The sequence below is a fragment of the Zea mays genome, chromosome 8 (assembly GCF_902167145.1).
Source record: "Zea mays cultivar B73 chromosome 8, Zm-B73-REFERENCE-NAM-5.0, whole genome shotgun sequence".
Lineage (NCBI taxonomy): Eukaryota > Viridiplantae > Streptophyta > Magnoliopsida > Poales > Poaceae > Zea > Zea mays.
The window spans coordinates 90,582,004-90,605,125 of NC_050103.1; the positions used below are offsets into that span (position 1 = coordinate 90,582,004).

Consider the following 23,122-nt stretch of genomic DNA (forward strand, 5'->3'; position numbering starts at 1 on the left):
GCTCGACTCAGATTGATCCATGATCCCTCCAAGTCCAAGATGGTACCCGGCCTGGGATGTTCCATGTTTCAAGGAAGGTGCCAAAAGTCTCCACGTGCCGCTCTAGCTCATCTCAAGGACATGGAGTGGACAGCAGGACAGGCGGGCAGCGCAACGAAGCAGCGTGCGGCGACTTTGCTCCAGCGATGACGGAATCCATGTATGTGTATAAAATACCGGCAGTCCGCGCCTTACCCGGCAGCAAAGACCAAAGGATGTCGACACCAGGAGCCCCGAGCCTGGCCACGACAGCGGCGGCTGTCCTGTGCGTCCTGGCCGCGGCGCTCGCGGTCACGGTCGCGAGCGGCCAGCAGTGCGGGCAGCAGGCCGGCGGCGCAACGTGCCGCGACTGCCTCTGCTGCAGCCGCTTCGGCTTTTGCGGCGACACCTCCGAGTACTGCGGCGCCGGGTGCCAGAGCCAGTGCACCGGCTGCGGCCCGCGTCCCGCGGGCCCCGGCGTGGCATCCGTCGTGCCGAGAGACCTCTTCGAGCGGCTGCTCCTCCACCGCAACGACGCGGCGTGCCCTGCGCGCGGGTTCTACACCTACGACGCGTTCCTGGCCGCCGCGGCCGCGTTCCCGGCCTTCGGCACGACGGGCGGCGACGAGCAGCGGAAACGGGAGGTCGCGGCGTTCCTGGGCCAGACCTCCCACGAGACCACGGGCGGGTGGCCGACCGCGCCCGACGGGCCCTTCTCGTGGGGTTACTGCTTCAAGCAGGAGCGCAACCCGCCGTCGGACTACTGCGAGCCGCGGCCGCAGTGGCCGTGCGCGCCCGGCAAGAAGTACTTCGGCCGCGGCCCCATCCAGATCTCCTTGTAAGCGCATTTCACTCGTTCGTCCAACGTAGTTTGCATCCATTATATTCCTCTCTCTCTCTCTCTCTCTCTCTTGATGTCGAACTCATCCCATCAAGCAACTACAACTACGGCCCGGCGGGGCGAGCCATCGGCGTGGACCTCCTCAACAACCCGGACCTCGTCGCGACGGACCCCGTGATATCCTTCAAGACAGCGCTGTGGTTCTGGATGAACGCGCGGGACAACAAGCCGTCGTGCCACGCCGTGATCACGGGGCAGTGGACGCCCACGGCTGCGGACAGGGCGGCCGGCCGGGGCGCGCCAGGGTACGGCGTGATCACCAACATCATCAACGGTGGGATCGAGTGCGGGCACGGGACGGACCCCCGGGTCACCGACCGGATTGGCTTCTACAAGCGCTACTGCGATGTCTTCCGCATCGGCTACGGGAGCAATCTCGATTGCGACGGCCAGAGGCCCTTCAATAGCGGACTGGCGGTTGAGGTGGCGGCGCAGTGAAAACGTGTGTGTGTGTGTGTGACTGTGTGTTGCTTCGTCGGTTTGAATAAATTTCATGTAAAAACCGGTGCTTCATCCGAAAATAAGGCACTTTACTTATGCAAAGTATGTCATGTTGTCTTGTCTCTCACCGACTCTTCGTGGGAAGGTTTCAGAACAAGGCAACTAGCAGTCTCATTATGCATCGGATTCTTTGACTAATAACGACACTCCATCTTTAAAGATATAGCTAGTCACACATTTTCGTTGGATATGATTCATGTTGACCTACTCCAGGGCTGCTTAAGATAAAAAAATGCTTATAGAAAAAACAAATAGCCTACAATTCAGGGTTGCTAAGATAAAAAATGCTTATAGAAAAAACAAATAACCTACACTTCAGGGCTGCTAAGATAAAATGCTTGTAGAAAAAACAAATAACCTACACTTCAGGGCAGATAAGATAAATAATGCTTGTAGAAAAAAACAAATAAACTTGAGGGCTGCTCCAGATACAACCAACCCAATTGGTAAAACCATGCAACCAAGACTCAGAAATAGAGGTGGGACAGACTTTTTTATAAATTATAGAGAGAGGTGGGAGGGCTGTTTTGAGAGCGATGTTTTTTTTAAATTGTTCTCCCACCTCCATTTGTGTGTCTTGGTTGCTTGGTGCACCAATTGGATTAGTTGCACTAGATACGTTCCTTGCTAAGAATGCAAACTCGCTATTTTTTATGAACTAAATTAATTTTCCCGAGTCTTTAGTTTTTGTCAGTGGAAAGGTAGCCGACGAAAAGTAGTTAATTTTCCGGCGGTATTCGTCAGACTTAAAATTAGTAATTTCTGTTGGTGGCTTTCAGATGACCAACTAAAATTACTAATTTTAATGATTTATGTTTTACAAATTTTAACATAATTAATGGTATCTTATATTTTTCATTCACAAAATACTTTGTAGCAGATGAGAATAAATAGCAATTTTTCATATCTCTACTACTATAATGCACCACTTTTAACAGACAACCATTCAACAGTCGTGCATTGTCCCCTCCATCGACGCGTCGCACGTGTCTTCTCCTCTGCCCCTGGGCGCAATCGTTTTACTAGATGAGAGAAGATAAGGCTTCGAAGCAGAAGATAAATCGATAACCATAGTCGTGCCATCTTTAGCTGTGCCCTTTCCACCCGTAGAGCGGAGATCTCGCATGCTGCCACCATAGCCTTCACCCATTGGATACCCTGGTGGATGGACGCCTTCACCCCCCCTATCCACCACATATGCCTTGTCGCTGGCCACCCACCTCCGTCGCTTCATCTCCACTAGGTCACCATCAAGACCGAGCACGCTCCACGCACCCAACCACCTCTCGACCGCCTTCACCTTCTACTGCTCCTCTCTAGCACCGTGGTAGATCCGATGCGACGATGTCATTCCTTCCCCAGTCTTCTTGGAGAGAAGAGATTCCAGAGCTGAGTGGATTGGATGCTCGAGTAATGAACGCTAGAGTACGCTGCCATGCTCTGTTGGGAGAAGGTCATCGAGATCCGTGCGATCAGCATCTGTCGGAGGTAGCTGCCACACCCAGTTTTAGAAGGCAATCCGAATGTGAACCATGTATGTGCCAAGATCAGAACTCACGTATACATTGATTATATAAATGAACATCATCACACAATGCTCGAATAATATAACATAAAGGATTATTAACTTATTACATCACGATGTCAAATACATCCACATACTCATCAAATTAACGAGTAATCAAAGTGCTAAAACAAAACACATTAAGGATAAGGCCTTTACAGGCAGCTGGCTAGGGGTTGCCACTAATCTAGTCTAGAACTTCTCGAAGTCCTGGAACTCCTGAAAGTCCTCTGTGTTGCCTTAATCTTCTCCTAAGAAGTGGTTGCAATATGTATAACCTGGTGTTTTGTGTTTAAGAAAGGTGAGTACACATCGACATACTCAACAAATGTCCCATTTTGCTGAAGTGGACTAGCTGTATGTGGGATTAGGATCAAAGCAATTGCTTTTAGTTCGTCAGTTATTTATTATTAGTAGAAGCCAACTTTTATCACATAACCCAAGTTGTTATCCTAAAAGGAACTTCCTCGAAGAGGAAAATACCAGAAACCATAAGTATATCCAACATCATTAAACCATCATCATAAAGTTACCCATAGTATCTCTAATCAAAGAGGATCCCAAGGCTGCTCTTAACTGTGAGCACGACTGATATACCAGTTTCTAACCCTCTGCAGAGGTCGCACACTTTAAGGGTCAGATGACGGGGATTCTCGCCTCGGCCTAGGGCACGGGGCTCAGACGGCTTACAAATTCTCGCCTTGGCCGAGGGCGTGGTGCTGGGCTTGGACGACTGACAGATACTCGCCTCGGCCAAGGGCACGGCACGGGGCTCAAACGATTGATAGGTAGGGCCCAAGGGCAGGGACATGGGTGTGGGCGTGGTGGCTGTGCCTTCGGATCTCGAGCGGACGGTTAGGATTTCGCTCAGGTTAATTAAAATAAGACAATGTGATTCAGGGTGAACGGCGGGGATCGGGCGACCACCTTTGGCCCTTTTCCTCCGGCCACCAGAGGGGCACCGCCCACGTCAGCTGTGAGGAGCTCGCTAGAGACAAGGGGTGTGGTTGCTCTAGGGGTCTTATGGTGGCTAGGATGGCCTAGGAAGATTGGGGGGTGCGGGGAATCCAATGGTGGAAGCTAGACCACAGTAGGGGCACCGGAGGGTGGAGGTCCATGATGAGGCGGCTCGATGACGGCACTGGGAACTCCGACGAGCAATTACACGCGACAGAGAGCAAGGGAGGGAACTAGATGGGCAAGGAAGGTTCCTTACCTCAGGGACCTCTCGGCGGCTACAACGACACAACAATGGTTTGGAATGACGGCGGCGGCACCAAGAATGATAGTTGAGCATGGGCAGAGCAAACCAGAGGGAGAAAGGGGAATTGGGGGCGAGTTTCGAGCGGCTAGCATCGAGGCGAAGCTCACCGTGGCAGAGAGCACGATGGGGCATCAATGTCGCCAGAAGAATGGGTGCAGAACGACGATAGTTCCTCCCTGGCATGTGTGTAGTGCGGGGATGGGGCCTTGGCTCTGCTGGCATGTGAATGAGGGAGGGGAGAGTGAGTGGGGCTCTAGAGGGGTTCAAGTTGCTGGGGGTGGGAAGGTTGAGGCCTTGACGCATGACGTGTGTGCGGGATCCTCGGCGTGCGTGGGCGGACATTTGGAGGGGGCGAGGCTGACGAGTGGGGTTGGGGTGTCAGCGGGCTGGTGCGGGCGCGTGGGCAACGGGTGCTAACATGGTGGGGCCCACAACATAGGGAAAGAGAGAGAGAGAGAGAGAGAGAGAGAGAGAGAGAGGGTGAAGGAGCGACACCGACAGGGCAAGCCCTCCAGGCAGAGAGAGAAGGGGAGGCACAGGGCACGACTGGGATGTGCCGACTAGACCAAAAGGCTGAGGAGGGAGGGGTCGAGGGCTTCTTTCCTTTTTTCCTTGTATTCTGAATTTCAATTCCCTTTTTTTTGTTTTTTCTTTTGAATTCAAATGCAAATGAGCGACAAATTCAAATACAACCATCTCAAGGATAGGCATCAAACAAAGACAAAACTCAGGGTTCAGCATAATGCAACATTCCATTCTCCTTTGAGGTTTTGCCTTCTAGAATATAATTACATTTTCCAATGGAGTAATATTCCTTATTCTAGAGAAAAGAGAAAACGAGGGTTTTAGAGGTAAGGGAAAAGATGAGCAACACTTGAATTTGTGGATATTAGCAAAGAAATTGTATACCCCCAAATTCAGGGTGTTACATCAGCTCGGCCCCCGACGGTGTGCCCCGAATCCCAATAGGCCTCCAGCAGTCCCGACATGCGACGGCACCAATTCCGATGATGTCTGTTAAAGAATCCATGTTTATATGTCTACGACATCCATCTGATCAGAAATTAGACGAATATCGTTTATCTGGAGATGGCTTCTGACACATTTGATTGACTTCTCGGTTTGCTAATTCTTTAGGTACAAGAACATGGAGAATTGCAAAACGCATCGGTTGTTGCCGTCGCCGGCGAGTTGGATCTGTTCCCAGTCGGTGCTTATCAACGTTCTGATAACTTTAGGTTGGTTATATCTCATAGGCTCATAGCAGCAGTTTCCTTTAATAAATGGTGTTCCTTAACCTATCCTCTTGTTTCTTTTATTGGGGCGCACTGGTAGTAGGAGGGATGATTTAGAGTCACTGGCATAAACCCTCATTTTCTTGATAAGAGAAAGATTGCCTTGGCAAGACTACTAGGTAGGTTTCAATACACATGTTGACTCAACATATGGTATTCTTTTGGAATGCAAATCAGCCTTTAATAATGTTTGTAGGGAGGTACCAAGACTTCCCTTGTTTGCAAGAGGAAAACGGATACTTCTCCAGAGATGCGTTGTTGTTTCTGTCCAGCTCCATTTGAACAGTTTCTTGAGATTGTCACTAATATGAAATTTCATGAAGAGTCAAATTATGACAAGCTTATCTCTCTTTTGTTGATGGTTTGATTGAAGCAGATGCATCGAGACCAATCAGAATTGATGAGGATATCAAGGTTTGTACTAACCATTCCCTCCTTTCATATAAATTAGATTTCTCCATTTTAATTTTTTTTGTTCATGTACTATTGGGGAGCCTCGTAGCCAAAGGTCCCTAAGTATGTTTTTTATGACAAAACACATTTTAGGTGCCAGTAGAAAAGCAATGAAGCTATCCTTTGTCTAGAGTCCTGCACAAGAGGAGAACGAAGGTAGAACTAGCGGATGTGACTGACGAAGAGAAGAAGTTTCTGCTAAATATCTTCGGCACATGAAGCAGATAAAAAAGGAAGGACTCCAAAAGCCTTACTAGCACGATGGACATAAGAAAGGACATGTTTGTCCTCACAAGTATTATAGATCATGTAAATAGGTTTTATGGGTATAACTGTAATTTCATACGAAGTTGTACCTCTCCACTATAAATAGGGGAACATTATCATGCACTGGATAGTTAGTCGAGCAGGGATGCCTGGAAATTGCTCCGCCTTCGAAGGTGTTTTTTCAACATCTTTGAGCTCTCCTTTGTAAAGTACAAAGGTATCTTTGTAATCATTCATTAAAGAGAAGGAGAAGTTGAACTCATTTCTTTTAATGTTTTTACTATGACATCTTTATAATATGCTTCATAGTATAATTTCTATATACGTGAATGAAAACATGTGTTATTCTCTTGTATTTCAAGATTCCTATCATACATTATCTTCTCCCATTCATTAACTCTCCTTAAAGAAGAGATTTAATCAACGGGAGAATAAAGGGTCTTCTTACTTGTGTTGCCTTGTACTTGGTTTCCCCTTAGGAGCCAACAACGAGTGACCAACATTGGCGCCCACCCCCGGTTCACCCATGGCCACAAAAAGGAGCTTCAACATGGCTCCGAAGAAAGTCATAGCGGCTGGTTCTATTCTCACCCCCATCTATCTGAACCAGTAATGCTGCCCTTGTTCATGAGACACAAAGCCAGAAATGGAAGGCCATAGATCCTCCCCTAGAAAATAATCAACAAGATCTAGATCAAGAAATTCGCAATCTCGAGTCCATCCACCAAAAGGTTGATAAGCAAAGATAGAAAATTCTTCGGGCCTTTGAACTCTAGAAAAGAATTGAAAAAGCAACAGAGCAGCTCACAACCTAACACAACAAGTTGAACGACCAGGAGAGCCATGCTAAAGGTACAATCTTCGCTTTGAGGAACAAGGTTTCATGACTTTCTATATGATGATGCTTCTCCCTTAACACAGAGCTACAAGCCATGCCATGGCCACCATTATATAGACTATCACAACTACCTATGTATGATAGTCTGTCAGACCCGAACCAGTTTTTAATGAGCTATGAAGCTACGATATCTTCCTATGGAGGCAACACAGTAGTCATAGTAAAATCATTTGTCATGGTAGTCAGAAGTGTAGCTCAGCCTTGGTATTCATCCCTTCGGCCAGGAACCATCACCTCATCGCAGAAGCTCAAAGACATGCTTTTCACTAGCTTCCAAGGTTGCTAGATGAAGCCCATCACTGCACAAGTTGTTTTTCAATGCACTCAAGAGCCGGATGAGTACCTTCAGGCTTATGTTCGAAGGTTTCTTTGTTTAAGGGCTCAGGAACCAACTATGCAAGATGGCATCGTCACAAAAGCAATGGTTAAAGGACTTTGCCTAGACCTAACAACCCAATATTTTGCCAGGAACCTCTCACTCTCTGGAGAAACTATTGCAGAAGATGGATGAACATATAAGGGCAAATAATGATTTTTGACAAAAAAAAGGGAAGAAACACAAATGTATATAGAGATTGCCAGGGGCTTTGGAGGAAGATTCCACCCAAGGCACATCCGAAGCATACACAACCCAGCTCAGAGTGAAGAAAAAACCGCTCAGGCTCAGGGTGAGTCAAGCCAACCTCAAGAATCAGGCACTCAACATCAATCTTCACAAAATAAATTTCGTCTAGTAGCTCCAAGAAGGGGAAGAGGAGGTCAAAGCATCAGAGGCAACTTTAACTCGCAACGAAGAAATTTGTATTGTGTATTTGTGGAGAAGATAAAGGCCACACCACAAGGACTTGCTAGATAACAATCAAAAAGCAAAAAGAGTTTGCTGCTATAGCTGCTTCCCAACCATCTCAGTTAAAAGAAGTGTTTAGTACATCTTTGTAATATTTACCCTATATTCCACAACCTATCCAACACCAGGACCCAAAGACACAACAACCTTTGGTTTCCAATGCTCCGAGTATTCCCATACTCAGTGGTTGGTCACCATCTCTATATGCCAAGTTCTGGTCGGACCCAAGACACAGCAACCTTCAGTTTCCAAAAGCATACGACTTTAAAGAAGTTGGTTCCTCTTCTTGACCCATCTTGCATGACATTTCAAATGCCACAATCATCCCAATCACAAGCGTCGAGGTCATTTGGCTCAAGTCCTCCAAATTGTGATGAATGGTGATGATGCTCGCATATTTTTGTTGAGATAATAGAGAGATGATCTTCTTCACAATGTCCGCATCATCTAGCTTATTAATGCCAATAGAATTGAGCTCATTCATTACAATATTTAAACGTTAATACATGTCTCTAACAAGCTCATTTTCTTTCATAGCAAAAGAATTGTAATCATTTAAGACTAGACAATGTTTTTGCTCACGAATATTTGATGTGTCGTCATGGAGTTCATGCAATTTTAGCCATATTCTAGGCATTCTATGGATTAACCTCCATACTCCTATTGATCTTTTGACTTTATTGTGAACATGAAGTGATTCTAAATAGCATGATGATTTTATTCTAAAATATAATAAAACCACTAAGAAAACATTGAAACATGAACAAAAAGTATATAGTTGCTAGTAGTGAAGGTAGAAAGCCAGATAACCTTGAACCGGATAATTTTGTATGTTTGCATTTAAGAAACGATAGATTTCCGAATCAATGTAAGTTTAAATTAATTGAAAGTGAAATATGATATATGCCATTCCTAGTTTTATTTTAGTGATTAATGCCCAACACAACCTTGAGATCTAAGTAGTTTGCTATGATGTGCTTGCAAGTTCATAACTGTCCAAATGAGAGATTCAACTCAAAAGTTAGCTTAAACAAAGGCTAGAAAGGGCATATTTTGGATAAGGTGAGCTATGAATAGTTCATAGGTTTGGATAATTTCTAAATGCCATTACAAATGTTTTTGAGCACCTTAGAGTGTTCGAGAAGTTAGATTTTGTTAAAAGGTGCATTTGGAGCCTAGTTTGAGCCAACACTAGATTCTAAGTTGGATGAGGTAAAGAAGTGAAGATTCATGACTTGACTAGTTGGACAGTCACTAGAAATGATTGTCTCAGTCATGGGAATACTCTCAAAGAAATCCAAATCAATTTGGAAAAATATTGCTCAATTTAAACTTCAACTCAATAGGTCCACAACACAATGGACTAGTCTGGTGGCGCACCAGACCTAGTTTACATAAAGCTCTATTGGAGGCTTTGGTACCCTAGCGCATTGGACAAGTCAGGTGGTGCGCTGAACAACTTATGCAGAGAGCTCTACAAAAGGATTTCTATGGTCTAATGAACCGAACTAGTCTGGCGGTGCACCGGTCCACTTACACAAAGAGCTCTATAGGAGCGGCTCTTGTGACATAGTGCACTGGACCAGTCCAGTGTGCACCAGACCACTCGAGTTCAACGACTACTTCAAGAGTCAATGGTTGACTCCAACGGCTAGGATGCTGGTATGGTGGGGTCTGGTGGTGCACTGGACTGGTCTAGTGCCAGCGCCAAAGGAAGGCTTCAATCAGGTTCCTGGTGATTCCTCTATAGTTAGAGGTTTGGTGGTGCATCAGACTAGTTCGATGTACTCAAGGAAAGCTGAATTTCAGTAATCAATCCAATGGCTCTTTTAGAGGTTTATGACTACAAATAATACCTGCCAAATAGTCCATTTGACAGAACAATCACCACTAGAGCTGTGCTTCATTCCCAAACACTTGTGCAACACTATCTAGGCATTCTAGGAGATCCGAGCACCTAATTTGAGTTGAGAGAGTCATTCTAGAGAAAGTTTGCTCTTGTGATCTACATTTGTGGTGTTGTGTTGTTGTGTTCTTGATCTTGTATTGGTGATTCTTTGTGTAAAGGCTAGCGAGAGGCTCCAGGTTGTGTAGTGCGTTGCAGAGATTCTGTCTCTCATCACTGAAGATCCGAGGGCTCAAGCTTGATCATTGGGATCACATGAGAGGGTTAAAAGAGACCCTGTCCTTAGGGACATCTGCTATCGCAGAGGTAGGTTCTTTGGAACCAAACTCTGGTCAAACAAATCATGTGTCTCTCTTTGTGTGTTTTGCATTTGCTTATGATTTGTTCGTCTCTATCCCTCTCTAAGTTCTCTTGCTTGCACTTTGATTTAAATCACTTGAATTGCTCTCTAAGTCAATTTCATATTCATAAGAGAAACATGTCCAAGAGAACTTTTTTCTCCCTTCTACTACTCCGATTTGATTATCTCTTGCTCTATTCTCTAACTTGGGATCTAGTTTGTTTTAAGTGTTGACTTTTTAGATGTTGCCTATTCACCCCTCTAGAAAACTATCAATTGGTATAAGACCTTGGCTCCTCATTTGGGTCTAACAACACGAAGATGTTAGACAGAGAATCCCTCAAGAGCGAGAAGGTCCCCTCGAGAGAAGCATAAAGAGAAGATGTCATCGGGAGAAAAGCACAAGGAGAATGGTGAATAATCCATTTACTTAGGTTAAAAATCCGCCAGGTCCTACAAGAGGAGAGATGACACGAAGATTAAGAAGGTGGTATACTATGAGTCCAACGCTTTGACATCGCCATCATCCACAAGTAGAAGCAAATCCCCCTCCAAGCGTCGCCACCAACAAAAGACGATTAAAAAATTATTATCGCACGTCTTTTAATTATTCTCGCATTCCTCACAATACAACTACCCAATTACTTTCTATTCCTCTTGGTAAACCACCATACTTTGATGGTGAGGATTATTCTTGGTGGAGTCATAAGATGAAAAGTCACATATACTCACTCCATCCTAGTATTTGGGATGATGTTGAGCTAGGAATGGAGATCTTCGATAGCGATGACGAGAACTACAATCCAGTGGAGGTGGAGCAAATTGTTCACTACAAATCCTAAGCCATCACAATATTGCTTACTTCTATATGTAGGGAAGAATACAACAAGGTGAACGGCTTGGAGAGTGCCAAGGACATATGGGATACACTCAAGACGGCGCATGAAGGTGACGATATCACCAAGATCACAAAGATGGAGCTCCTAGAAGGAGAGCTTAGAAGATTTGTCATTCTCAAAGGAGAAGGAACACAAGAGATGTACAACCGACTCAAAGCATTGGTGAATCAAGCCCACAACCTTAGAAGCAAGAAGTGGACGTGCCATAAAGTTATCAAGCTCATGCTAAGGTCCTTTACTTCTCATAATGCTTCACATGTATCTTTAATTCGTGAGAATCCTATATACGAAAATATGTCGCCTAAGGAGGTGCTTGGAAAATTCCTAAGCCATAATATGATGGTAAGGGACTCCAAGTACATTGAAGACTTGGCGTAAGGGAACGTCTCCTCCACTAAGCCATAATTAGTCGCCTTCAAGGCAACAAATCGGAAGAAATGACCTTGATGGTAAGGAGGAAACAATCGATGTTTTTAGCCTTGATGATGAGGATGGTGCTAATCATTAAGAGCTTCCGACAAGTTTTAAGAACCGAAAGGACAAGGACTACAAGCCCCATGGCAAGAGGGCATGCTTCAAATGTGGTAAGATCGTCCATTTTATTGTAAATTGTCCATATAATGATAATGAATAGGAAGAGGACAACAAAAGAAAGAAGGAAGTGGAGAAGAAGTTCAAGAAGGGAGGTGAAGCCCATATCGGCAAGTAGTGGGATTCAGATGCAATCTCCTTCGACTTTGACGATGAAGGTTTAGCCACCCTTGCCTTCAACAAGTCCTCCCTCTTTCCCAAGGTTGGCCACATATGCCGCATGGTAAAGGAGATAAAAAATGATGTATAGACAGGAAACTCTCCTAAATATAGTTCATCTAGTGATGATGATGATTCTCGTGATGAGGAAGATATCAATTTGTTTTTCAAGGGCCTTAGTAGAGATCAAATTGCAAAAGTTAATGAATTGATTAAGGTTGTCAATGAGAAGGATGAGCTCTTGGAAAAGCAAGAGGATATACTCATTGATGAGAACAATAAAAATGAGAAACATGAAAAGGCCCTTACTCATGAGAAAGAGAAAATTAAAATTTTGACCAATGAGTTAAACACATGTAATGATTCAATTTTAATCTTTAATGTGCAAATGATGATCTTAATGCTAAGATTGTGAAATTGAATGATTGTCATGCATCTTCATATTCTCTTGAGCATGTTTCAATTTATACTAGATGCAAAGATGTAGACGTTGATGCTTATGTTGCAAATATTGCCATGAATGTTAGCTTGAATGATCATATTACTAAATTAGAGGAACAAGCTAAAATTGGAAAAGTTGAACTGGAAAATAAAAAGATAATATATGCTAGGGGAGTTTATTTGAGTGGTAGGCGCCCTAGAATTAAAGATGGTGTTGGCTTCCAAATGGGAAGCAAAGAGAATGCCAAGATCAAGGTAAATGGTCATGAGTTCCACAAATTTGCAAAATAAAAGAGGAAGAATTTATTATTCATAATGTTCATACCTCTCGTGCTAATGCTCATGTTACTTATTCTCATGTTAAGAATGCTCATGCTAGTGTGCATTCTTCATTTGCTAAAGCATCCCATGCTAGGCATAATGTTTCTCATGTCAAATTTGCTTGTGCCTAGTGCTAACACTAAGGGGTCCATTTATGTCATATCATACTTTTGATGCTTCTTATGCGGTCACAAACAAATTCGGCAAGGTTGTGGCCATATATGTTAACCTAGGCACAAGAACACCAAATATTGTTTTTGGGTGCCAAAGGCGCTTGTTACTAACATGACATGATCCAATTCAAGTTGGGTATTTAAAGAACAAGGCCTAAATTTATTTTGTAGGTTTATGCATCCAGAGGCACAAGTTGGGTAATCGATAGCGGATGCACAAACCACATGACGGGTGAGAAGAAGATGTTCTTATCCTATGAAAAGAACAAAGGACTTCCAAGATGCAATCACATTTTAGGATGGGAGTCAAGGAAAGATAAAAGGTCTAGGTAAAATTGCTACCACCACCGAGCACTCTATTTCCAATGTATTCTTGGTAGAATCCCTAGACTATAACTTGCTTTCTATTTCTCAATTATGTTAAACTGATTATAATTGCTTATTTACCAATGTTCGCTTTCAGAAAGATAGACCATGTGGAGCATGTCAAGCCAAAAAAGCAAGTTGGAGCAAGTCATCACTCCAAGAACATAATTACAACATCAAGACCACTGGAGCTTCTACACATGGATCTATTCGACCCATTGCTTATATAAGCATCAATGGGAGTAAGTATGATCTTGTTATTGTTGAAGACTATACACACTTCACTTAGGTATTCTTTTTGTAGGACAAAATTGAAACCCAAGAGACTTTGAAGAGATTCTTGAGAAGAGCTCAAAACGAGTTCGACTTTAGAATCAAGAAGATAAGAAGCGACAATTGCACGGAGTTAAAGAACACACAATTCAAAGAATTTCTTAAGGATGAAGGGATCAAGCATGAGTTCTCATCTCTCCCTATTCACCACAAGAAAATGGAGTGGTGGATAGGAAGAATAGAACTTTGATTGATATGGCGAGGACATCTCAACCTTGACATAGGAAGTAAATTAGTTGATCAAAAGGTATACCAATCTATGTATGGCTCTTTACTTTATTAATGTGCATCTAGACTGGATATTATGCTCTCTGTATGCATGTGTGCAAGATTCCAAGAAGATCCTAAGGAAATACCACCTTAGGTCCAATAAAAGAATCTTGAGGTATTTAGTTTACACTCATAATTTTGGGCCTTGGTATCCAAATGGTTCAAACTTTAATCTCATTGGTTATTCCAAAGCCAATTATGCCAGATGTAAGGTTGATAGGAAGAGTACATCAAGGATTTGCCAGTTTCTAGAAGATCCTTGGTGTCTTGGGCTTCAAAGAAACAAAACTCCATTACCCTATCCACCGCCAGGGCTGAGTATATTTATACAGGACAATGTTGTGCACAGTTACTTTGGATGAGGCAAACCCTCAAGGACTTTGACTACAATTTAAGCAAAGTCTCCCTTCTATGTGATAACGAGAGTGCAATCCGAATGGCTGATAACCCTATTGATCACGACCACACTAAGCACATAGACATTTGGTATCACTTTCTGAGAGATCACTCACAAAGGGGAGATATCGTTATAGACCTTGTGAGCACCCATAAGCAATTCACCGATATCTCCACCAAGCCCTTAGATAAGAGACGATTTTGTGACCTTAGTAATGAGGTAAACATTCTTGATTCTCGCAACATGGATTGAAATATCGCACATGTTGGGGGCCTTCGTCCTCCGAAGGTCCTCAAAAATGTAATTTAACAATGTCTTCCAAGTATGGCTTGTGGATAGGTACCTTCGGATTCATGATAAAAGCGTACACGATAAGAAGAGCATGATCGTGACAAAGATTGTCGTTGCTCCGAAGCTACGCACAAGGGAGCTTCAGCTTATCCGCGGGAAAAGGAACCGACTTAAAGGAGAAAAGGCTATTTAGTCCTCATAGATTTGTAATTTCTCACAGGCTGCGTCCTGTGCCTATAAATAGGTGAACAATACTGACTTGTGCTTGCTTTTACGTCACGCTTGTACTTTCTTGCCTTCCATCAAGCCAAAGGTACTTTTGTAATTCAATATTATTCCTGCCTTTCCATGATTATATAATTAGAATGAATTAATAATGTTATATAATTGTTTATGTTGTTTCCTATATGCCATTTGCTTATTCTTTTATTTAACATATACTGCGATGATGAAGGTATATCCTTCATGACCTTCGTCTGAAGATCATTATATCCTAAGGGGAATAATGCTTCGAAAGACGAAGGGCATTAACATTTAACATCTGGTGTTGCCTTGTTCTTAATTCATAGTATTTGAGAACAAGTCCCCAACATTGGCGCCCACCTCCGGTGAACCCTTTCCGACCACCTTCGGCAAGCACTGAACTTCGTCATGCCGCCGAAGAAAGCTTCAGCACCAGGGACCGCTGCACTGCAGCCGCTGGACCCAAACCAAGAAACTCTTTCTTTTCGGGAGGTTCGAAGCCAGAAGAGGAAAGCTACTAGTCCAACACTCCAAGAGGAGGAGCTGGACCAAGAAATCAGAAACATGGAAATAATCCATCAGCAAGTACAAAGTAAGAAGGAGAAGATGGCCCGACTGGCTGATCTTCAAAGGCAGATCGACGAAGCCACTGAAGAAGTACGCCATCTTGCTCAAGACGAACAAGATCGAAGGCCCCAACACAGGGAGCTTCCTCAAGAAGGCTTATTCAACGAGGATGGATGGTATGATGATTTTAATCATGATATCTTTACCTTTGATGATGCTTCTCCCTTGGCAGCAGAACTGCAGGCTATCCCATGGCCTCCATCATACAAGCCACATCAGCTCCCCATGTATGATGGGCATTCAGATCCGAAGAAGTTTTTGATGAGTTATGAAGTAACTATATCTTCATATGGAGGCAATGCTGCTATCATGGCCAAGTCCTTCGTCATGGTAGTTCGGAATGTGGCCAAACATGGTATTCTTCTCTTCGGCCAGGGACTATTACTTCGTGGCAGAAGCTCAAGGATATGCTAGTGACAAGTTTCCAAGGCGTTCAGACGAAGCCAGTCACAGCTCAGGCCCTGTTTCAGTGCACGCAAGACCATGAGGAGTATCTCCAGTCATATGTCCGAAGGTTCTTGCGTCTGAGAGCACAAGCGCTTACAGTGCCCAATGAAATTGTCATTGAGGGCATGATCAAAGGGCTTCGTCCAGGACCTACTGCCGAGTATTTCGCTAGAAAGCCTCCACAGACTCTGGAGAAACTGCTTCAAAAGATGAATGAGTACATCCGGGCTGACAATGACTTCCGCTAAAGAAGGGAGGAAGCTTACAGGTTCTCTGAGATGACCAGGGGCTTCGGAGGAAGAATCCACCCGAGGCATGTCAAGTCAATTCACAACTCCACTCAGAGTGATGACAGAGGAAGTCAGCTGCAAAGGCCGCAGTATACTTCATAATCTTCGGGGCAACAACAAAGCTCTTTCCGGCCGCCAGCTCCAAGAGGCAGAGGCGCCAGGGGCATTGGAGGAAGATATGGGGATCATCCCAGGAAGATCTACTGCCTATTTTGTGGTGAAGACAAGGGCCATACTACAAGAATGTGCCAAATCACCATCCAAAAGCAGAAGGAGATCGCAGAAGCCAAAGCCCGGCAAAGTCAACCGAAGTAGGTCCTGCACATTGCTTCGTGTCACTCACCCTACATACCAGAATATGTGGGTAATCATCCAGCAGCTTCTGTTGCTTCGGCTAGTCAGCCACAGGCTTCTTGGCCACAACTTCCACATTCGCCACCACTACATCCTGCCTATTCACGAGGTCAGCAGCCAGAAGGGAGCCAACAGACCCATCAGCAGCGAGATTTCAGGGAGGAATCCTAAGCTCGCACAGTCAACAGTACTGTGCCAGAATCAAAACATATCTATTGAGAGATATCCTACCTCTGAAACATTTTTACATTCATTGTCATTTTCTTTTTAATAAGGAACAATCAATGTAAACCTAGTTTTCTTGTCATTTTTAATTTCTTATAATAGCTTCATTTTTGTCATAGTGAAATATATCTTTTCCACAGACTCACGAAGCTCAAAAATTGTTGAAGCTCAAAAGTAGTTCCTAAGGGAATGCAGAGCTAAAAATCGCATTGCAAGTTTCACCGAAGCTACAAAGAGTCGTTCCTAAGGAACGCATCGTAAGTTTGCCGAAGCCACAAAAAGTCGTTCCTAAGGGAGCGCAGTGTAAGTTTTCTGCTCAAAAGTCGTTTCAAAGGGAATGCAGAGCCAAATACTGCCGAAATATAAGGCGAAGCGCGAAAAGTCAACACAAATACCACCGAAATAGAAGGCGAAGAAGTTCAAAAGACGTTCCTAAGGGGATGCAGAACTTACACCGAAAAATAAGCGGTGAAGCCAAAAAATAAACGGCAAAGAGATTTTGATCGTTCCTAAGGGGACGTAGAGATTGTGTTTTAGCGTGGGTATGTGTCTTCGGCATTAGCATCATTCTTTGCATCATATCATCGCATCATGTCGCATAGCATCACATCATACATCATATCACATCAATGACAAACGAAGCCGATCTTCGGAGAATGCTTTACAAAAATGAAAAGGTGCTAAGGCACAAAGCAAGCTGAGAATTGCAGCTTCATCAGTTCTGATGCGGAAGACAAAAACTATTGTTTACGAAACATTGATGTTTTTACGAAGTATGGATGTTCTCACGAAGCATAAAAATTCTTCTTTACGAAGCATGAAAAGAAGGGAAGGTGTTTTTTTGCCAAAGGCTCAAAAACGGTATATACATAAAATTTCATGCATCACAAAGAATTGAATTACAAACAACTTATGTATTAGATTCAAAATTATAAACATCAAATATTACAGACTTAGTTCAGCAAATGCTACATTAATATCCTAGAAATGTTTTTAAAATAACTACTACTCTTCCTTCAGAACTTTTTCTGCAGCTTCGTTAAGCAGTTTGGTAACAACTTCGTCGACAATAGCTTCGGCCATATTAATGATTTCTATCTCTTTCTTTGTCTCCGGATCGGCCAGAGGGTCGAACGGCTCCGGTGGAGGAGGTAGCTCAGCTGCAATAGAAAAAATCAATCAGTTCGAAGCCACGAAAACAAACGACGAAGCTACAAGCCATTAAACAATACCTATCTGTCTCTCAAGTTCTGCAGTTTTCTCAGCTTTCTTCGCTGCTTCTCGAGAATCGTGAATATCTTTTTCGCTCTTCTTCATTATTTCATGAGCCATTTTTCGGCCGCCATTTTCCCAAATATCAGTGAAAAATTTGCCGCCCAATAAACTTGCTTCGGCCGAGGGATCCTTCGTGTCTTCCACAGAGAAGGCAGCTTCGGCCTAAGCTAGGGTTTTAACATGATTGCAACCCGCCTTCTCCAAGATAGCTGAAACTCCTCTCGCACCAGAGAAGGCAAATACATCCCCACGATCACTCAGAATTTCCTCAAAAGCTTCGGCTTCTCCGCTGATCCACTCGATAACACCCTCGGGGTCGCCTCGTATGAATGTCTTCGTTTGAATAGGCGCCCACATTGGCGAAGCTAGTCTTCATCTTTTTCATGCACCCACAGATTTTTCAAAACATCTTTCCTTGGATGCGCGAAGCTCTGCAACTGTTTTTTCTAAATAATTTTTCCAATATTCGCTGGCATCTCGATTAGCTTCAGCGATAACACATTTTTCTTTGGCCTCAGCTAGTTGTTTCCGAAGGTCTTCGATTTCATTTTTCTGGGCCTCAGCGTGAGCTTTGGAACTAGCTTCGTCTTCTTTTATTTTATTTACCAATGAAATTAATACTTTATCTTTCTCAAGGCCTTTGTTCCTTAGTTCAATCACCTCTGAACGAAGGTTGTTCATAGCCATTGTGCACCCTTCATCTTTGATATTTTTCTGTGCTCTGAGGGCATTGATAAGGATCAAGACCTGCAAAAGGAGTATAGTATTAAGTATAAACAAATGAAATAATTCGTTTTCAAATACAAAATTGATTTTCATACCTTTATGCTATTATATGCTAAACTGTCGGCCAATTCATCCTTTGACAGTACTGAGAGGCCATCTTCTAGCTTCGGAAATCCGAAGCTTCTTCCTATCTCCCGGCTGATGAATATCTCTTTATTATCCGGGAGACAGTACAAAAAATCTTCTTCCCCGCTGCCATTAAACACCAATGCCCCCTCGGGTATTTCAGTTTTTGATCATAATGTTGAGCTTCTCGTTTTTCTTCCTTAGAAAGTATCTTTCCCAAAGCATGGCGGATGATATAATCAATGCTCTCTTTCAAAGCTTCGGGAGCAGGAGTAGCAACCTTTTCAGGCGAAACTTGCTCTGTGGCCTTTTCTTCTATTGCCTTTTCTTCAATTTCCAAAAGTTTTTTCTCGGCTAGCTCTGAAGGGCCAGCTTCGGCACTAGCTTGGATTACTGCAGCTTTAATTTCGGTCGGCTTTGTTTCAGCATCAGTTTGCATTTTTGAAGCTTCGGTGATTTTCCCTGAAGGAGTGGAGCTTAAAGCCTTTACTGTTTCTAACACATCTAGTACATTTGCCATCCTTCTTCTTTTGGGAGTTGCCGCAAAACTTTTTTGTGCCTTCGGCACTGTTACTTCTGCCGAAGGGCTTAAAATTTCTAACATTTTTGTTCCTTCAATTTTTGGCTCTTCGGCCTTATCTTTATCAGTCTTCGATTCAGCTAGTTTGGCTAAGGGTACCTTCGGCATTATAGCCGGATCTTCAATCTTCTGCGTAGGAGGAATGGGCTCTTTTGGTTCAGCAGCTGAAGAAGTCTCCCCGCCAAACTCAGGCACTACGGTCGGTTCAATATAACGTGGCCGGTGGGTAAGGACTTTCAACTTTTTGCTCTTCGGTGCAGGCTCATCTGGAGTGGCCGAAGCAGCAGTTTTTCTCTTCTTTCCCCGTCCTCGCAGCGGGTAGCAGTAGTCGGGGTAAACAAAACCAATGGCATAAAAAACTCTGTTCAATCTCTTTTTTCCTCGACCCCCGAAGGATGTGGATAATGCATTATCTTCCACTTTGGAATATGGCCCAAGCAGTTCATCACTTGTAGCTTCGATACATTTCAGCCAGTCATCATTTGGTTCATCAAATTTATCTCCATATCTGAAGGTGTATTTCAGTCGAACCAGCTCACCTTCGCTAGACTCGGTGAAAGTCTCCTTCGGCATTTCCCAGTTCTCTACAAGCGGCCATACTCTGAAGGCTATATGCTCTTGGATTAAATCTCTTGTACCAATAAAAAAGCAGACAGTACCAAATGCCTTTTGGCATGCTTCGATGGCTTCATCTATCTCAACCTTCGGCCTTCGGAGGCCGAAGCGGGACCAAATGGGGCACATAATAAACTCCTTGACATCCTCCCTCGCTACTAAGTCGTTCTTCACATAAAACCATTCCTCCATCCAATTTCTTGGCCATCTTTTCCGAAATGTTGGCACTAGGTAGCTTGAGTTGGGACGGGCGATAAATCCTTAACAACCGAAGTTGTTGTGATACTGTTCTTTTCCAGTGGCCTTCGTTTCATACATAAGTTCGTGCATGCTGCAGAAGCATTTTGCGTTTGGGTCTATACCTTGGCTCCTTGTTGCCCAGACGAAGACTCCCATCCTCAATATAGCTTCGGGGGTCAGTTGATGAAGGAAAATTTGGAAGGTTTTTAACACTTTAACTACAAACCTGCTCAGTGGGAACCGAAGCCAACTTTAAAGAAGCTTCAGAAGATCACAACTTCATTCTCCTCAGGCGCAGGAGTGTTATTGTCTTCGCCAGCCCTCACAATAGATATATCTCAAAAGTACCTCCCCCTCATGCTCTCAAGGTGACTTTGTTTGATGGTCGACTTTCCGAAAATTGTATGGCTTGGCCTCCATGGTCGATCTTTGGAATCTTCATCCCCACTTTCTACATCATAGTTGTCACTGTCACCAGTGTCTTCAGACAGGCCCTCCAATATCTCTTTTGTAATCTTCTCTGTATTTGATTTTGCCATTGATTCTAAAAACCTAGCTATATAAGGATTTGCAGCCTTCTTCTGCTCAAAGAGCTTCTCCTCTTCGGTTAGCTTCGTCTCAGCAACAACCTTCTTGTCTTGAGACATCTTTTCTTCGGAAATGACGAAAACGTGTCCTTCAAACCGAAGCTTAGAAAGCTTGAGAAACTAAGCAAGCGTTGGTGAGCAAGAGCTACAAAATTGAGCAAATAAAGCAAGTCGCACAAATGGCGTACCAAATGTGGTCAGGGTGAGTTCTTATTTATACGCTCGACCCCGAGTTGGAGGGTCCCGTCTGTCATTGACTGTTGCTATTCTAGCAAAGAGAAGGTGTTTTTTCGGACCTTCGGCTTAAGGCCTTCGTCCATGTCGCAGTCTGAATTCGTTATCTTAAACAAATTAGTACCGCGAGGGGCTACTGTTGGGGGCCTTCGTCCTCCGAAGGTCCTCAAAAACGTAATTTAACAATGTCTTCCAAGTATGGCTTGTGGACAGGTACCTTCGGATTCATGATAAAAGCGTACACGATAAGAAGAGCATGATCGTGACAAAGATTGTCGTTGCTCCAAAGCTACGCGCAAGGGAGCTTCGGCTTATCCGCGGGAAAAGGAACCGACTTAAAGGAGAAAAGGCTATTTACTCCTCATAGATTTGTATATAAGTCAATAAAAAATGTAAAGGGTATGAATGTAATTTCTCACAGGCTGCGTCCTGTGCCTATAAATAGATGGACAGTACCCCCGTACTGTTCACGCTGACTTGTGCTTGCTTTTACGTCACGCTTGTACTTTCTTGCCTTCCATCAAGCCGAAGGTACTTTTGTAATTCAATATTATTCCTGCCTTTCCATGATCATATAATTAGAATGAATTAATAATGTTATATAATTGTTTATGTTGTTTCCTATATGCCATATGCTTCTTCTTTTATTTAACATATACTGTGATGATGAAGGTATATCCTTCGTGACCTTCGTCTGAAGATCATTATATCCTAAGGGGAATAATGCTTCGAAAGACGAAGAGCATTAACATTTAAGATCTAGTGTTGCCTTGTTCTTAATTCATAGTATTTGAGAACAAGTCCCCAACAGCACACATTGATTATTTTTATATACCTTTTATCATGCTCTTTCAGTTGGTACAATTTCATAATTGTTCATATTTTTGGTGTACAAAGGTTTAAATTGTAGAAAATTATCCCCAGGCCTTACAAGTCCAAGTGCATAGGTTACACGTATTCCTCACTTGTATGCACACATTTAGGGGGAGGATGGTCGACAAATTGAACTTTTGGGACTAACCATGTTTTCACACTTATTATGTGTAGTCTCAAATTGAAACGGAATTGGTGAATTTTAGTAAAGGAAAGCGCTTCCACTACATATTTGTTGCTATCAAAGACTCTTTGCACCAAATTCTTGATTTTACATTGCTCCTATTCATGCCTTTTTTTATCATATCATTGGATGAGTAATGTTAAATGCCATTTGGGTTTTCCGTGTTAAGAACTTGATGCCAAAGGGGGAGAAATTTATAGGCCAAAGCAAATGGACCGACCCACCACTCAAGTTTTTGAAATTTTTTTGAGTTTTGTGAATTTATAAATTGGTATATGCAAAACCTCTTGAAAGCTAAGAAGAGGCTCTCTTATGAAATCTTTGCCAAGAAGGGGAAAGAAATTATGGTCAAAGCAAATGTATTTGAAAAGGGGGAGTTTACCAAAAGAAAGTTCTTTTATGCCAAAGGGGATAAGTTTTTGAAATTTTCGAAAAGGATTTTATTTGCAAAGGTGGATTATTGTCACACCCAGTTTTAGAAGGCAAACCGAATGCGAACCATGTACATGCTAAGATCAGAAATTCACGTACACAAAGATTATATAACTGGACATCATCACACATGCTCAAATAATAACGTAAAGAGGTATTAATTTGATTACATCGTGATGTCCGAGACATCCACATAATCTTAAACATAGATCAAAGTGCGAATACAAAACGTAGTAAATACGACATTCATAGGCAGCCGACTGGGGGTTTGCCGCTAACCCACACCTAGAACTTATCATAGTCTTGAAACTCCTGGAAATCATACGCTACGACTTCATATTGTCCTGAGCAGGGGTTGAAATGTGGACAACCTGATGTTTTGGTGTTTTAAGCAAGGATGAGTACACATCAACGTACTCAGCAATGTCCCGTTTGGCTAAAGTGGACAAGCTGTATGTGGGATGAAGCTCATAGCAGTTGCTTTTAGTTGGTCAGATAATTATTACCAGTAGAGAGCCAAGTTTTAGCAACAATCCCAAGTTATTAACCCAAAGGTACTCCCTCCAAAA

General features: G+C 43.3%; 1 protein-coding gene across 1 annotated transcript; it reads left to right on the forward strand.

Moving 5' to 3' along the window:
* The first annotated feature begins 239 nt into the window (after positions 1 to 239).
* LOC100284192 (uncharacterized) lies at positions 240 to 1,585 on the forward strand. The gene is made up of 2 exons (NM_001157088.3): positions 240 to 856; positions 955 to 1,585. Exons 1-2 carry the CDS (start codon positions 255 to 257, stop codon positions 1,355 to 1,357), a joined length of 1,005 nt encoding a protein of 334 aa, NP_001150560.1. The 5' UTR covers positions 240 to 254; the 3' UTR covers positions 1,358 to 1,585.
* Positions 1,586 to 23,122: the final 21,537 nt, after the last annotated feature.

Bases quoted from the DNA above. Each gene is read 5' to 3' on its own strand.
- LOC100284192 (NM_001157088.3), top strand. From the start codon at position 255: ATGTCGACACCAGGAGCCCCGAGCCTGGCCACGACAGCGGCGGCTGTC. The intron at 857-954 runs GTAAGCGCATTT...CATCCCATCAAG, and splicing joins GGCCCCATCCAGATCTCCTT to CAACTACAACTACGGCCCGG.